This window comes from Mercenaria mercenaria, chromosome 6, assembly GCF_021730395.1.
Source record: "Mercenaria mercenaria strain notata chromosome 6, MADL_Memer_1, whole genome shotgun sequence".
Classification (NCBI taxonomy): Eukaryota; Metazoa; Mollusca; class Bivalvia; order Venerida; family Veneridae; genus Mercenaria; species Mercenaria mercenaria.
Window position 1 is genome coordinate 7,678,567 of NC_069366.1, and position 17,383 is coordinate 7,695,949.

Genomic DNA, 17,383 nt, shown 5'->3' on the forward strand with positions numbered 1-17,383 from the left:
GACTATTTCGTAAAAACGTTATATCAGAAATAATATTGCGTAAATATGTAACTTAAAACGATATATTTCACGAAATAATATTTCGTTTTACGTAACGGTGTTTTGTGTTTATCAGAAATATTCAAAATAAAAGTGTCGTATCATATTTTAGGGGCTCCTTATATTTCTCGGAAGTTTTAAGTACCCTTTTTGCAATAAGTCAAATAAGTTCAGAAACAGTAGAAAATTTTATTGTTAAGATAACAATACAAATGGTGATTTTGTTACATAAATAACAAATGATGTACCTAACGTTACGGATAACTAAGGATGCAGTTTAAAAACATGTCACTTGTTGATGACAAATTAACAAATTTAAATGACATTAAGTGTCTTTCCAGCACATAATACCATCGATTACCATAGCTACACTGTGATTTCACAGACATCCAAAGTGTTGCAAATACTAATTACCAGCATGTTATGCTCGTGTTCTAGCATACAAACAGTTATCCCGGTATTTCAATCAAAAAACGATCTTGGATTCCACTGCAAGCCATAACATTATCAATGAATCCTCATAAATATGTAACTTCTTTTTTTGTAATTCCGTCTTAAGCTGTTCGAGAAAAAAACCATCGTTTCTTTAATGTTGAATCTCATTAAATTCAAGTTCGAAAATATTAATATATTCAAATGTCACTTGTTAGCCGAGTGATACTAGCACCGCACTGTTTTAATTTTTATCAAAGAATATTCCACAAGTAGAAATTACGACAAACGTTCTCAGAAATATTGCTTATAAGTACTGACAGTGAATTTTCGTCAATGATAGTTCAATGAAATTGAATCCTTAGCTATGTTAATATCCAACAGATGGTAAGACAGTTCTATGAAAGAAGAAATGCATATTGTGATCGTGACGAAGAGAGAATCATATACTCGTGGCAGTTGCATTGAAATCAAAACATTGTTCTTTTTCGGCGAGATACATTATTTCACGTTTAAAAGTCATAGAAGTGAGAATTAAATGTTGAAATGCACAACTTTTGTGCGAGAGTGAATAACCGAACAAACACAATATAACAGACCGATGATAGAAAAAGTATTTTTACATACAAAAATAGCATGATATGCACGTATTTATAGCACAAACGTCAACTTATACTCTTAATTCTACTTAAATATATGTATAAACATTTACGGGGTTCCTAGTTTCTAACTGACTGCATTAAACACACTTCCAATCCACTTAAGAAGTGCTAAATTCCATGTGAAATCGTGAACTATCTTAACAAATATCAAATGATGAAGTTGAGCTGCAGTGTATTTAATGTCACTTTTATATTTTAGCAAAATATTTAATACGAGAAGTGTACATAATAGAAATCCTAAAAAAGTATTCGTCATCACAAACAATGTGAAGATAATGTATTGACCACAATATGAATAAAAAATAAAATATATCCGTAAGTAAAACGATGAAAACGAATGATAACTTCATCACTCCAACACTTCCTCTCTCTTAGTGTGCCAGATGTCTTTGCAATAGCGTTTTGTCAGTAATACAGTTTATACATTGCAATCGTTTCATTTAATTAAGAAATAATTTATAGCAAAAGAGTGCTTTAACACTATTTACGCACGATGGGCGGTTATACGTCGGGCGTAATAATTATTTGTACGACGTATTAACGCCCGGGTGTATAAATAGTGTTAAAACATGGTTTTGCTATAAATTATTTGAATTCTAATATGCCTTTAATTTAAAACAGTAGATAAAATAATGTAGCGCTCTTTCTTGGTCGCAACAATATCTTTGACGTCACCGCACGTTAACGTGACTTCATTGTAGCGTAAGCATGTTTTAACAGATACAAGCATAATAGAATAAGTATTAAGGAAACAGATTTTAAATGAATTACAAATAGTATTGATCTTTAGATAGACTTAACATTCAGTTAGCATGTCAGTAGATGAAGAGTAATATATATTTTCGTAGGGTCTTTTTGTATTTATATGTATTGAATAATTATACAAAACACTCAGTAAGAAAATGGTTTTATCACACAAATATTGGTACCAATGATACATCAGTTAGGAATTCATAATTTGAGATCTTCATTTGATGAGGTTCTCGGAGTAAACGAGAACTCTGTTGTAACCGGACTGTCACATCGTTGATCTGTCTCAACGACGAATTGAATCTTTTTCCGCCGAAAGGAACTTCTAAAGCGTTGTATATCTTCTGACGAACACTGTGTATATTCGTATGTGAAACCACCAAATATTCCTCCAATAATAGGCCCTACCCAAAACACCTGTCGCAATAAAACCAAATAATAAACATTAGTTAGCTCGAATTCTAGAACAAGTTTAATAAATATGAAATTTATGACAGCTTACCACAACTGAATTAAATTGTGTATTAAACAATACATTTTGGTAAGCGGCTGAACAAAAGTCAAATATTCATTTAGTGGAAGCGTTGAGGATTAGAATATTAGATCAAGTTCTAAACCTTTCATTTTATATCATCTCCTATCATGTGCCGTAATTGTAATCAAACTGTTCGTGTTAATAATAAAATGTGTGAACAGAGATACGAACCCAATGGTCTTTCCATTGATTGGTAATGACTGCAGGACCAAACAATCTCGCCGGGTTCATGCCACAACCGGTATAGTCAAGCTGAAATACAAAATACAGTAATGGCAATTAGGTTTTAATAAAACTTAATTATTAACCAAATTAGAAATAATGTTAACCTAATCAGCAAAGACTTTCATTTGACAAACTACTAGTCCGAGAAGCGATCACAGGTTCGGTATTTCGTAATACAAATCTGATTTTTGCCAGTAGAACAGATTAAAAATGTGCATTCCTATGAATTCGTATAGCGGAGAATATCTATCAATCATAGGAGAGTGTTTGGCTGTGTTTCAAAAGTGGTTGTAATAAAATATTTGCGCAATATCGAAATGTCAGTATAATGGGAGTTTGTTGCTGTTCTCTTTAATTGAAAATCTAGATAGTTATTGACGAAACCATCCTGAAGATCATAGATGACTATAGATTCTGTCAAGGTTTCTCCTGCTCATTAGGTTCCGATATAAAGTAATTCAATAATGTGTTCGCCCCTGTAAAACAGATACAAATTGACGCGATGAGCATGTACGGTATAAAAGATATACTGCACGAAGCTTTCCTCTAGGTTTACAAGCTCATATTTCCAAAAAATAAGTATAACATGTGAGTGTTTCTTATCGTATGATATTCCATTACCTCATATAAACATTCAAAGTTTGCTTTGTTGCGTTCTATACTTTCTAAGGATCTTCCTACAGATTTTCAACCTTCAATGAGCGAAGTTTCTTAGATGTTTATCTACTTTTCTTCTTTTATAATTTTTAAAATGAAATCCGTATTATTCGACGAAAAGGTGCAGTTACCATGATTTTTATGGATGGAGTTTGAACTATTATTTCATGTATTTTGAATCCATGCATGAATAATTGGTTATCAATTAGTACTGTTTTTTTAAAGATATCCAGTTTTTACATATGAATGTGAAATTGTGTTAACTTCCTACTGCAATAATTACATTAATACAAAATTGTTGAGTGCACTACTATTATATGTTTATAACGATACCAAATTTCTGTTGAAAACAAAATAACTCTAGCTTATTTGTGGAACTGCACAAAAGCACAATTTCTTGAAAGCACGCTAAGGCTATTGGCGACAAAATGTCCATTCGGTCTGTTATTCCAATCAGTGAAAGCATTAATATTTTCAATATTTTCCTTTCACCTAGAGACACATTATAACGCTATTTCGCCTAGAGATACAATATAACAAGCATTTGCCTGTAAATATGAAAATTCTATTAGACAGTATTCCCATAAAAGGCAGAGTTATTTTCTTTTTACATAAATACCAAAGACCTTTAGCTGTCATTACATTTAGCTATTTACCAGGGGAGCATTGTTGCCTTATTTCGTGTCTGTAAAATGCGATTAGTCGTACGTGGAATCGGGGAACCGGCGCTCGGCGTATATTCACTTTATTAAGACGAAAATAAACTATTACAAAATATCATTTAGCTACTTCTGTTTACACAACTCACCCTTAGCATTCTACGAATGTCTAAAAAGGGAAAGATGAATTATTTTCGGGAAGCAATCTTAATAGGAGAATGCAAGTCTGTTGGTTGCCGGCAGAAAAGGGAATTCACAATAAATGTTTGTTTTCTTTCAAGAGATAAACTGAAATCATATTAAGTTTAACCCTCACATTTGTTAAATGATATCAAACAAAGTTTCCTGTTAATTTGCTTGGTAACGTTCTATGCTCACAATTTATCTATGCAGATTACATTAATTATTACAATAGCGGCCTTCAAGTGCATGCGGCAGCTATAAAATGTCTCCCAATGCTCTGGTTCAGTGTTCATATATTTTCTGGTCCTTTGCGAGTCCATGCAATTTTACTTCTTTCAAGCCGGTGTTATTGGGACTAAAGGGTGTTGAACATTTCATTACCTCTTGTGAACAGACTCAGTCAAAGTCTGCTACCTTGTGCTTGGATGTACTTTATTCCTCCAAAGGATCTTTTCAAATATCTCGTACTAACGATATAGATAATGTAAATTTAGACCAATCTTTATGTCGCAAATAATTTTAATTTCATATGCTAATGACGATTTGTTCCATTAACACTGTTTTTTGTTAAAAGACTCATTTATCAAAAAATGAGTATAATTCGAAATAACTCAAAAACTAGTAGTTTGATTGCAGTTTAGAATGGGGAGAAGATTGCTGCTAATTGCATGATTTACGCCAATCACTGGAATACACCAATCACTGGTTTCTGCACTCGAACAGATTCACCATTCTTATACAGACAGGGTAGTAAAAAGGAAAGGAGTAGGCAAGGGAAATACTACGAAAGACCCGTGGTGACATATCAACTTCATTATTTCACGCTTTCTGCCTTATGATTTCACGATTTCCACTTCACGAATTCACGATTTCACGGTTAAACTTCACGATTTCTTGATTTCACCATTTCTTCTTCACGATGTCACGATTAAACTTCACAATTTCAAGATTTCCTCTTCACGAATTCACGACTTCACCATTAAACTTCATGATTTCACGAATTCACCATTAAACTTCACGATTTCACGATTTCTTGATTTCGCGATTTCCACTTCACGAATTCAGGATTTCCACTTCAAGAATTCACGATTTCATAATAGTACAATTTCAACTTATCGCGATGAAGAAACAGACTTACAAACAATACTTTCAGAATGCATTATTGCTTTAAATGTGAAATTGTTCCAGTCCCTTTTTTTCGGTTTTAGTAAGCTCCCCATCTTTGTTCTATAAATGAAAAGCGATGCATCTTATTCACATGAGTTGATCAAGAGAATGGCCTTACCACGAGGGCTGTTCAAAACGGAAAAAGCAGCTTTTACTACGTTACAGGCGTGGAAAGGATAAACATACAAAATATAAATTCAATCTATGCAAGCATTCTATTTTAAATGAACGGAAACCAATGTGTCGGATTCCAAAATAACGGAAAGACGGACGGACAACTGCAAGGCTTAACGCCCCGTCGCCATAAATGGCGGGGGCATAATAAACATACTTATATATTTCGGAATTGTCTAAAAAAGTAAAGCTACTTGGGCATCTTATTGTATTCATACATGTTTTAGTGTTGAAAGTATCCAATACTGTATTGGTGCAGGCACCAATATCCCTCCCCAACCTCCACACAGACATATGCAGGAGTATAAACTCATTTTAGGTAACCCAGGCCATTCATTACGTATACACTTCATTGAATGGAGAGTAACGGATGGATTGCAAAATTGGAAATAGTGAAATCAAGAAATCAAGAAATCATGAAATCGTGAAGTATAATGGTGAAATCGTGAAATCGTGAATTCGTGAAGTGGAAAACGTGAAATCAAGAAATCGTGAAGTTTAATCGTGAAATCAAGAAATCGTGAAGTTTAATCGTGAAATCGTGAATTCCTGAAGTAGAAATCGTGAAATCAGGAAGCAGAAATCGTGAATTCGTGAATTCATGAAGTGGAAATCGTGAAATCATGAAACTGAAAGCGTGAAATAATGAAGTTGAAATGTCACCACGGGTCTTTCGTAAAATACAGATCAATATAATTGCACCTAATACTAAATGTTTATAAATGTGACATTTTGATACAATCAAAATAGTATCTTCACTATAAAATAGTAAGTTATATTTGATTTTAATATCGGCTTGTTAAAAGTTATTTTTTATCATAAATAAGCTTACATTTTAAACACCTCTTTAAGGGTAAATCAAACACATATGAATATATGTTGTTAAAAGAATTATGACTGGGTCTAAAACCCCTTTCCACTCAATTGTGTAATTGCGACGGAAGTAACCAATAGATATGCATGTATCTGCTTTAAAGAACTTGCCTAGGGTAAGAGGCGTCACTCTTTGTGGTCATATCTTTAAATTCAAAATTAAAACTTTAGTTATTGATGTAAACACAACTTTAATAAATTTCACAAGAGACTTTGCAAAATCATTTTGGTTATATGAAGGACTTAGAAATCAATTTTTCTTTTTTGTAATTTATGTGATTCTTTGATAAAATGAAACAATTGCATGCTTATCATTTTGCCATGTATAATGCTTTATAAGAATCATCTGTAATAAGATGCTTTTAATTTTTTGTAATTGAAATACCGTTAAGACTTCGTTCAAAGTTATTGATAACATCATGAAACCTATAGTAGCATTCCAAGATTAAACACAACATGGAGATTATACGTATGCGAAAAGGAAAAATAAACGTACTGCAAAAAGATGTCCGAGAACAACAGAGAGTCCAACAGAAAGAGACCTTGACCCCATATCCACTCGGTTTGGCTCTAGGTTTGCAAAGTACGTAAACGCTAACACAAATGTCACCATAAATTCCACTGCAAAGGCTTGTCCAGGGAGTACATCCGGCTGAATTGAAACAACACCAAGGGAGCCATGGTATTTACCAGGTGTCGAACCATATAAAATCCCAGCCCCTGCAATAGCTCCGACACATTGCGCAATTATATAACACAGTGATCTTGCTACACCCATTTTACCGGTTGCTAGCATAGATATTGTTATTGCAGGATTCATTTGAGCACCACTTATATGCCCAACACATTGCATAAGAGTCGCTTGCGCAAGACCAAAGGTAAATGCAACTTTTAGATATGAATCTTGTGTTTGTTGCATGTCTGTCCATGAGCCACAACCAATGAAAACGTAGATTAGAGAAATAAGAAATTCGCATCTGACAGTTTTCCAAAACGAAAACGTCTTTAACTCTTCCTTTAAAGACTTTAGCTTTGATTTAATAGACATTGTCTCCTTCTCCAAGAAAGTTTCTTGGCATCCGTTGTCTTTCATTTATAGCTGAGGAAACGTGTTCTGTTTGTAGATAGCACGGTACATTGTGTCCAGAGTAGACTGTAATCTTAACAAATGGTATAAATTGTGCACTCACATTTATGTTTGCTGATGTCTCGGTTACTGAAATAGAATGTAAAAGAAAAACATCTTAATTACTGGAATAGATTTTTGCTGGAATGAGAAATATGTTTCTCACTTAAAAATTAGTCAGGTACATTATGTGTAATATGGGATGTATTTCAATGTTTCTGGATATTATATATTCTGCGCAGTCTTATGTAAACCGTTTCAGCCATAAAAATATCATCATCTGAGGAGGAAATTGCCACTACCTTTAGCTTTTTTTTTTAAATAAACAACTGTAATGTAAACACTTAATATGTTGCTTTCGTATTCCGTAAGATTTTCTTTTGTTTTCGTTCTCCGTCATAACTGAGAGGTTTCAGCGAGACAAATATTATTAAGAAAAAGATGGTCATAGACTTGCCCATATAAATACCTTTTTATGACAATTTGTTGTAATCCAGTTCATGCTTACAAATAACAGTGTCTGGTAAACATCGCAAATTCTACAGACTTATTTAGAATATTTACAACCGAGCAGCCTGATTTAATTTGGAAGTTCGTCATTAATGGCAGCATTCACAAATTCATTTCTGCTGCTTCAGGGACAAACAAGCAATTTATATAACAGAAGACTCATGTATTGCTGCAAGTAAATACAGTCGATGTTCACAGCCTAAGTTTTACCCGTGAAGCTTCTTATCTTTCAGCTTAAAATGTCTGGAAAATGTATAGTAATCTTACAAGAATCATTAAGGATTAATTTGTGTTTTCTATTCTAATTTTTATGATGATTATTTGGGAATAAAAAAACATGCAGAAACTCTGACATCAGCTCTCTCATTATTTACGTCAAAAGACATATTTCATGCATGGTAAAAGACTGACACAATTTGAAAATATCTGAATCATACATGTTCAGCTGTCCAATTTAAAGTTTTTATGTCGCTGCGACACAATTTAGGTCAGTCTGCGACATTCCAGCTCGAACGATGGATGAAGACTTCAGATGCTCTTCCGGTGTATATTTCCGGCATAGCCGGATTCTAGGATAGAACTCTTGACATGGCGCAAGCAAGCCAGATAACTTCTCCACATAACAACACGAACAGGGCACAAGCAAGCCATTCCAAGCCGTCGACCATAAACACTCTATTTGCCTTTGTATTCAATTCAATTGACATTGAAATATCATGTAATTAAATGCATGTTATACGTTTGCAAAAAGACAACTCGTACTGTTATGACAATTGTTATGCAATTATTAATATTGATACACCGGAAAGACTTCTTATGTAATTGTATGCCCAATAGGCTCCGTCTATTGTTTTAAATAATTAATTATAATCTACACCACAACAATATCTGTGTTTCAATTCATAAATGTGAAACATGCCCAGGCACTTTAATTGTTGTGAGTTTTAAATTGTAACAAAATAACTTCAACAAATTACATACACAAGCAACTTTTTCAAGTTTTATTAAATCTCAAACACCCACTTTGCTCAAACTTAATTTTCAGTCGTCGTAATTTCTATCAACTTGGATTATTCCATTACAGTAAAACGCAATGATACTGAAGATGCATAACATGAAATGACCAGCGTGTGCATAAACATGGTAAATCAATTTATACACTAAGTTTTGATGCCAGTCGGTTTTGATGCAGTTGAATTCGGAATATAAAATGCGTAAGAAATGTATTTATTTAGATTAAGATAAAGTTATATGACCGAAGAGTGCAATCGAAATTGTATAAATTTCCATGTCAAACAAGTGTTGATCATAGATTAAATTTAAATGTAAATGAACAAGAGGGTCAAGATGGCCCTAGGTCGCTCACCTGAGAAACACACCATAACAGTGTAAACATGTTTGACCTAGTGATTTTATGGAAACAAATATTCTGACCAATTTCATTAAGATTGGACCAAAAATGTGGTCTCTTATGTGTAAACAAGTATTTTCTTCAATTTGACATAGTGACCTAGTTTTTGAGCTAAGATGACCTACATTCGAATCTGACCTAGATTTGATCCAGGCAATCGTTCTGACTAAATTTCATCAACCTCAATTGAAAAAAAACAGCCTCTATCGCATACAAAACGTTTTCCTTTGACTTGTCCTAGCGACCTAATTTTTGACCCTAGATGATCCATATTCAAACTTGAGCTTAATTTCATCAAGGTTATCATGCTGACAAAATTTCATGAAGATCAATGGAAAAATACAGTCTCTATTGCATACACAATTTTTTTCTTTGATTTGACCTAGTGACCTAGTTTTTTACCACAGACAACCCATATTCTAACTTGACCTAGATTTCATCAAGGCAATCATTCTGACTAATCTTTATGAATATCCAGTGTAAAATGCAGCCCCTATTGCGTACACAAGGTTTTTATTTAATTTGATCGGGTGACCTAGTTTTTGACCCTAGATGATCCATATTCAACCTCCACCTACATTTTATATAGAAAAACATCTTGATTAAATTTCATGACGATCCAATGTAAAATGCAGCCCCTATTGCATAAACAAGGCTTTTTTTTTATTTGACATAGAGACCTAGTTTTTGATCCTGGATGACCCATATTCAAATTTAACCTAGATTTTATCAAGGAAATCATTTTGACATAAATTCATGAAGATCAATTGAAAAATACAGCCTCTATCGCATACAAAAGGTTTTATTTTATTTGACATAGTGACCTAGTTTTTGACTCCTAATAACCCATTTTCAAAGCTGACCTAGATTTAATCAAGATAATCATTCTGACAAAATTTCATGAAGATCAGTTGAAAAATACAGCCTATATCGCATACACAAGCTAAATGTTGACAGACGACAGACAGAGAGACAGACAGACGCCGGACATCGAGCGATCACAAAAAATTCACCTGAGCATTGCGCAGGTGAGCTAATAATGCAAATTCATATCAAGATGAGCTAAGAAACCTCCATTACTAACAGTTAAGGATATCTTGCACACAAACATTTCTTATATCTGGATTTTTAAATTTTGTAAATATCAGTTTTTTCAAAGAAATTACATATGTGTTAGTATACTAGTAGCTATGTACAACGTTATTTCTCTAAAATACATTGCTCTAAACTGCGGTCGTATTTACAGATACATGTATATCATACGACGATTTTCTCCTTCAAACTCTATAATGCCCTTTACCAAGCTATCATCGTGACAAACGAGCCAATAAAATTCGCATTTATATCTGCCATGATAAGAGGGATTGCAAGCAAGTAAGATTAGACAGTTTTCTAAATGTGCATTATCTAATGTTATAGTTACAATATCTCTTAGTGAGTGTCATTAACATTACTTAGTAAATGTGAAAAAAGATATGAATCTGTTTCCCTAATATCAGTATAGGAAATTTATAGTTTAATCTGATAAATATTTGATATAGTAGAAGCGATAATTCATATAGTCATGAAATATCTTATTAAACACCTGCCCTAGATATACCTGAATGTTTTTAACAACGATGCAACAAAAACGTGTCAGTCTAAAGCATTTGCGCAAGATGGAAATACTTTTTACAAATTCAATATGTCATGCAATCAGGTAATTCTTTCTACTACAAAATCTGATATCTGATTGCCAACTGCTTCCTGTAGCTCTGCGGGAACTAATGATAGATTATTTGTTACACTTGTTAAACAAGTAACATGATGTAAACTGAATGAAGTGTTTACAAATTTTACGCAATCGTAAATTGATATTCTATTATTTCTTAGGAAACTACTGACGTAACATTCATAACGCAAAACGTTCAAATGAAAAACATGAGCAAACAACATTAATTTTATCAAATTACATACCTTTTTATTATTACGAGTATTTATAAGAGTTAAATATGCTTAACAAGAAACTAGATGAAAGGTTTCCATTTATTTCAGCAGGAAATCTGACTAAAAAAATACCGCAGATAGATTCTCCCAAGGTTTTTTTCCTCTGAATATCTTTAAGATATTATTTCAAATTCTTTTTAAAATAGTAAAAGGAAAACTATAGGTATTGTCGGAGGTCCATGATTCGACCATGTCCTTATTTTAAACACGTCACGTGCGATTTCGGATGCGCACGCATACTGTTGAATGTTTTAACTACGTAGTAAATTTTGAGGTAATTTAAATAAAAGAGATTTTTCAGCAAACAAGAGATTTAAACAAACCATTGAATGTCTACTTTTTCCGTGAGCTCGGCTGCTCTGTTGATTGACATTTTCATGAATGACAGTACCTAGAAAATGGCGGGAAATATTTAGGCCAGAATATTTTTACTTTAGGCGAAAGTCCAAAGATCTGTGAAATGAAAGTTGTAAAAAAGCAAAAAGGAAAACATTATTGTTTTATGACAACTGTTTCACTGGTTCAGACATTCTATAGACAATATTCATTAAACGAAATGCTCATTGCACTTCTGCAATGCATGCAAAAATTTGCAATATAGTAAACAACTGAAAACTGTTTATCAGGATTTAACAGGATTCAGGATTTTTATTGGCTCAAACATTTTACAATGTCTATCGCCATACTACAATATCCGACATTTAACTGTCCATTGTTCACAGATTTACATTATCAATTTTGCTCTACGAGGAGAAATGTTTTAGTGACACGTGACAGAAATCTTATTATTTTTGTAATTTTGCAAGGTTTAGGACTGATTTTTGGAGAGAAAAATACAGTGTATCTATTTTTGTACTATTCAGATTTGTGTCAAATGCTCTAGGTGCCGATCCTTGGTAACTTGGGGATATTTAAAACTAACGATATTAAATATGTTTTAATCCGTTGTTTACGCGCTTGCCAAATGTTAGAAAACGTTAGGCAAAAAATAACAGTGAGAGACACATTCGAAATGTAACAGTAGTATTGTTCTTTTGAAAGTATTTTTCATGTGTCTATTCTATCTAGCGCCTCAATACAATGTGAATAAGTAATAGAAAGAGCATTGAAACTCGAGGGTAAACTATTTGTACAAGGGGGCGTAGCCCCCGAGTATAAATCGTTTACCCGAGAGTTTTAATGTTCTTTCTGTTTTGTATCATAGCCATTTATATATGGTAGTTCAGTAGGCGCTCCACATTGCCATATACAGCAGTTCAGTGAGTAGGCTACTTAAAATCCTTGCTTTACAAATGTGTAAAACTCAGGTAAAATAAACCAATGCGAGCGCAGAAAATTAATAAAATGCACGTCGATGTCTGCTGTTAGAGACACCCCCATACACGCTGGCATACTTTCCTATCCAACAGTGCGGTAACTAGCGTGCGGGTATTTAATACCTGCACACCTTTAGTTACCGCACCCTGCGCTCAGTGTATACGATTTACCTGCACCAAATTTGTTAAGAAAAAAGCACCGAGCTATGATACAATGCGTTGTTAGACGCCATAAAACGCTATAATGATAGATCAACAAACGACCGTCTGAAATGACAAAAAATCACATTAATGCAATGTCAACGTATCAAAGTAATATGAATAAAACTAAATAAAACTGTATAATGGAGATATTCTGAAAAACTAAATGATTAAATTATTTTTCTGGAATTCATTCATGTACAAAGCTGTGTTTCTGTCTTATTCAATGATATAGTATTCCACCATGTTTATATTTAGGAATGATTAAATTTATATAATTTCGTCTAAGCGAATTAGCGGGTGTCAAAGACTTTTGAAATATGCGCAGTATTATTTAAACGGACCTTTATTTAAACTTATAAAAATTTTCAAACAAAATTTAGAATTCCAAATCGTTTCATCATTAGAAGTTGTCTCAATTTGCAAGATTTAGACATTTTATCAATGGAATAGTACAAGTGCTGTTTAAAGCTTTTCAATCTAAGATCAAAGACAAGAATTAAACACGATAGTGCCAATGAAGAACATAAGTCATTCCCGACTTACTACAACACGACTGCTTACTAGCATTGTAGGGTGAAACTGTGGCAATAGTAGTTTTACTCTGGTAAATAAATTAGTTTTCTATTTATTTTGATTGGTACTAATTTTGTTAAATTTTGTTTCAAATTCATGTTATTTGTTGTTTACTTCTTTTTTTTTATTCATTAATCAATTGTCTACACGAAACAACAATCTGCATTAGAATTTCATTGTTATATATGTATTTTGAAGAGTCCTAAAAACTTCGGCTGTGTAATTTCATGAAATATTTTTGCTGTTTATCCCTTTTTCAAATGATTATTAAGTAAAAATGTACGTGTATGATTTTGAAAAAACAAATTCCATTATGTAAAATTATGATATAGTTTTGAAATGCAAAAGTCAAAAAGATTTTTCATCTGAAGAAGATTGAACACAATTTGAAAATATTGAATCATACATGTTCAGCTTAATAAAGTTTTTAAATTGTGAATGCGACATATATAAGAATTCATAGGAAATTCATCGAACGATGTTGTAAAATCATACTCTTACAGGGGTATATTTGCAAGAATTCTATACCAATATTGACATGGTCAGGATAGCAAAACTTTTCTTAATATTAAAAACAGCCAACAACATAATCGTCGAACATAAAATTTGAGAGAAGCCTTTGCAGCTTCTCAATTAAATTGAGATTGACAATCATTCGTCTAAATTTAAAACTTCTTTGATAAATATCTTTAATGCAAAACCAACTGAACACTTTATAGTGAAATACTGAGCAATCTTGATTGTAGATTTGAAGCAGAAAAGACTATCTATTGTAAGTTTGAACTGCCGAAAATAAGCCCAGTCAGAGTGTTACAAATAAAGTAATCGAATTCATTGAATAAGTTCTAAAAGTTTAACAACAACCTTCAATGAGTCATATTTACACATTGCACAGAAAATACACAAAATCACAATATTCCTAAAATATTGTACACCACAAAACAATGTGTTTCAACAGAATGTGAATCAGTGCCGCAGGCATTTATTGTATTGGTTAAATGAACAAAATAATTCAACAAATTACATACCAAGCAACTTTCAATTTTATTAATCTCAAACACCCACTTTGCTCAAACTTAATTTTCAGTCGTCGTAATTTCTATCAACTTGGATTATTCCATTACAGTAAAACGCAATGATACTGAAGATGCATAACATGAAATGACCAGCGTGTGCATAAACATGGTAAATCAATTTATACACTTAGTTCTGATGCCAGTCGGTTTTGATGCAGTTGAATTCGGAATATAAAATGCGTAAGAAATGTATTTATTTAGATTAAGATAAAGTTATATGACCGAAGAGTGCAATCGAAATTGTATAAATTTCCATGTCAAACAAGTGTTGATCATAGATTAAATTTAAACGTAAATGAACAAGAGGGCCAAGATGGCCCTAGGTCGCTCACCTGAGAAACACACCATAACAGTGTAAACATGTTTGACCTAGTGATTTTATGGAAACAAATATTCTGACCTATTTCATTAAGATTGGACCAAAAATGTTGTCTCTTATGTGTAAACAAGTATTTTCTTCAATTTGACATAGTGACCTAGTATTTGAGCTAAGATGACCTACATTCGAATCTGACCTAGATTTGATCAAGGCAATCGTTCTGACTAAATTTCATCAACCTCAATTGAAAAAAACAGCCTCTATCGCATACAAAACGTTTTTCTTTGACTTGTCCTAGCGACCCAATTTTTGACCCTAGATGATCCATATTCAAACAGTTAAACAGTTTTCAGTTGTTTACTATATTTCATTAAAAAAATGCAAAAATGTTCTTATCATATGTAAAATTTATGTATAAAGTTTTTTGAAATTAGCAAAAACAGTTGCAAACAAGATTTTTTTTTCAATTCTGAAGAATAGTTGGAACAGAATTTGAAAATGTGATGTACTAATACAGTTAAGCTTAATATAGCTTTGTTAAAAAATTAGTATGAAAATGCTAATCTTATATATAAAAGCAATTCTATAGAAAATTTCTTACATTTTTGTTCCAAAATAATACTCTTTATTCAGTGTAAAGCTTTCATTTGAAAGAAATACCAATATTGAATGGTCAGGGATTAGACAAAACTTTTTGCTGTAATATTTAAAAAACACCAAAATACTAATTTTTCGAACATAAAAATTTGAGAGAAAGTACCTTTTGCACTGCTCTCTTCATTTAAATATTGAATGGTATTATCTAAGTCATTCCGTCTAACAATTAACTGAAGAACTCTTCTTTGAAATAAATATCTTTAAAATGCAAAACCAAAACTGAAACAACATTTATAGTGAAATAACCTGAGTAAATTCTTTGATTGTAGATTTAAGCAGAAATAAACTGATGCTAATGTAAAGTTTGAACTGCGAAAATATGGTTAGCCGAACAAGAAATTTCAGAAGTGTTACAAAAGACTAGGAGAGCAATCGAAAGTTTCTTAATAACGTTCTAAAAGTTTTCACTCACATGTTACATTTCAATTCCGAGTCATATGTTTACACACTTGCACATTGACAAATACCAAAGACACAATATTCCTCTAAAATAGCTTTGTACGATACAGCCTAAAAACCAATATGATTTCACCACAGAAGTGTCCGCTCAGTGCCGCAGGTTCATTTCTTGCGTATTGGAAACTGGAGACAAACACGGTAATTTGCGCAAATGACGGTATCAGTGAGTAAAATGACAATTGCTGTATTATCAACGATGTGCACACACTGGAAGAATTAATCTTAGAGAAATGATAATGATGCATTTCTCGGACAAGGATTTTGTCGCGATATGGAATGCATCACTGCATATAAAATAAAAAAATGGAAAACCACAGGTCGCAAAACACGGCATAAATGAAAATGTTGCAGGCTCGGTTTGATTGAGCCTGTTCATGGACGGTAGTGGAAATGCAAGCCACCGTTCACGCCCTCTAGCCCCGGGTTGAGCAGATCTCAACATTTACACATGTTGTAAGTACTAGAATATAATTTAAGAGGCATCCGCAGATATATTCATACGGCGGTGCACATGGAACCTTCAATGATGCATAGCGTGCAATTCCATGAAAAGCGGCGTATGGTCCCAAAATAAAATAATGGGTTTGCCCTAAACGAGATAAAAATGGGCAAAACTAAACAAACTGGAATTTAGAGAGGGGATCTGCGGTTAAGGAGCCTGCGTAGAAACAGAAACAGAAACAGAAACTGCCAAAAGACATAATTAAAAAGCAGGCACCATATCCAAGGGGTGATTAAAAATAATACCAAAACTTTTAAAGCGGGAGTATTGGAACCACCCAAGCCAAAATGTTCAAGCTGAAAAATTAGACTGTACACTAACACAACATAAAATGTCGTGCTGAACGATCTGAAGAGATCGAGATATATAAGCAATAAGTAGATTGTGTCGATTGTTACATTGGTATTTCAGAAATCGGATGGTAAATGTGTTTTATTTACGGTTGTGCTCGTACATAATTCCTGAAGATTACTTTTAAGGACATATATGCGAACAGATGAAAAAAAGCAGGATGTAAACAATCGGTAAAGTTCTCATAACACGTGTTGTATATGAACTATAAACTATGAAAGAACAACACTGAATCCAAGTACGTGGCCAAAGACTGTTGTGTAATTTATATTGGACTCAGTAAAGTTATATGTTCTTGACCTTTGGTATCGTGGAGTACATTTAATTTTACCACACGATACAATTCAATGATATAATATAATGTTATACAAGATTTATATGGCTCCATTTTCGTGAAAAATAAAACACGTCCGCTTAACACTCATTCACTATTATAGAGAGGGGTGGGGGAGAGTGAGGGCGGTAAACTTTGTCTTGCTCTTTGCAAATAGTCAGTCTGGTTCGTTAACGTACCGATACAGTGGACTCGGCTTTCCT

General features: G+C 33.0%; 1 protein-coding gene across 1 annotated transcript; it reads right to left on the reverse strand.

The window, feature by feature from the left end:
• Positions 1-232: 232 nt before the first annotated feature.
• On the reverse strand, positions 233-16,106 carry LOC123550357 (aquaporin-5-like). The gene is made up of 4 exons (XM_045338789.2): positions 15,947-16,106; positions 6,853-7,572; positions 2,590-2,670; positions 233-2,300 (listed from the first exon to the last, which is right to left on the reverse strand). Exons 2-4 carry the CDS (start codon positions 7,447-7,449, stop codon positions 2,085-2,087), a joined length of 894 nt encoding a protein of 297 aa, XP_045194724.1. The 5' UTR covers positions 7,450-7,572; positions 15,947-16,106; the 3' UTR covers positions 233-2,084.
• Positions 16,107-17,383: the final 1,277 nt, after the last annotated feature.

What these genes read in the sequence shown, in the direction of transcription:
- LOC123550357 (XM_045338789.2), bottom strand. Translation starts at nt 7,449, where the DNA reads ATGAAAGACAACGGATGCCAAGAAACTTTCTTGGAGAAGGAGACAATG. An exon ending in TTCTCGGACATCTTTTTGCA is followed by an intron (nt 2,671 to 6,852) that starts GTACGTTTATTT and finishes TTTGTATTTCAG; the next exon opens with CTTGACTATACCGGTTGTGG. An exon ending in ATCAATGGAAAGACCATTGG is followed by an intron (nt 2,301 to 2,589) that starts GTTCGTATCTCT and finishes TTATTGCGACAG; the next exon opens with GTGTTTTGGGTAGGGCCTAT.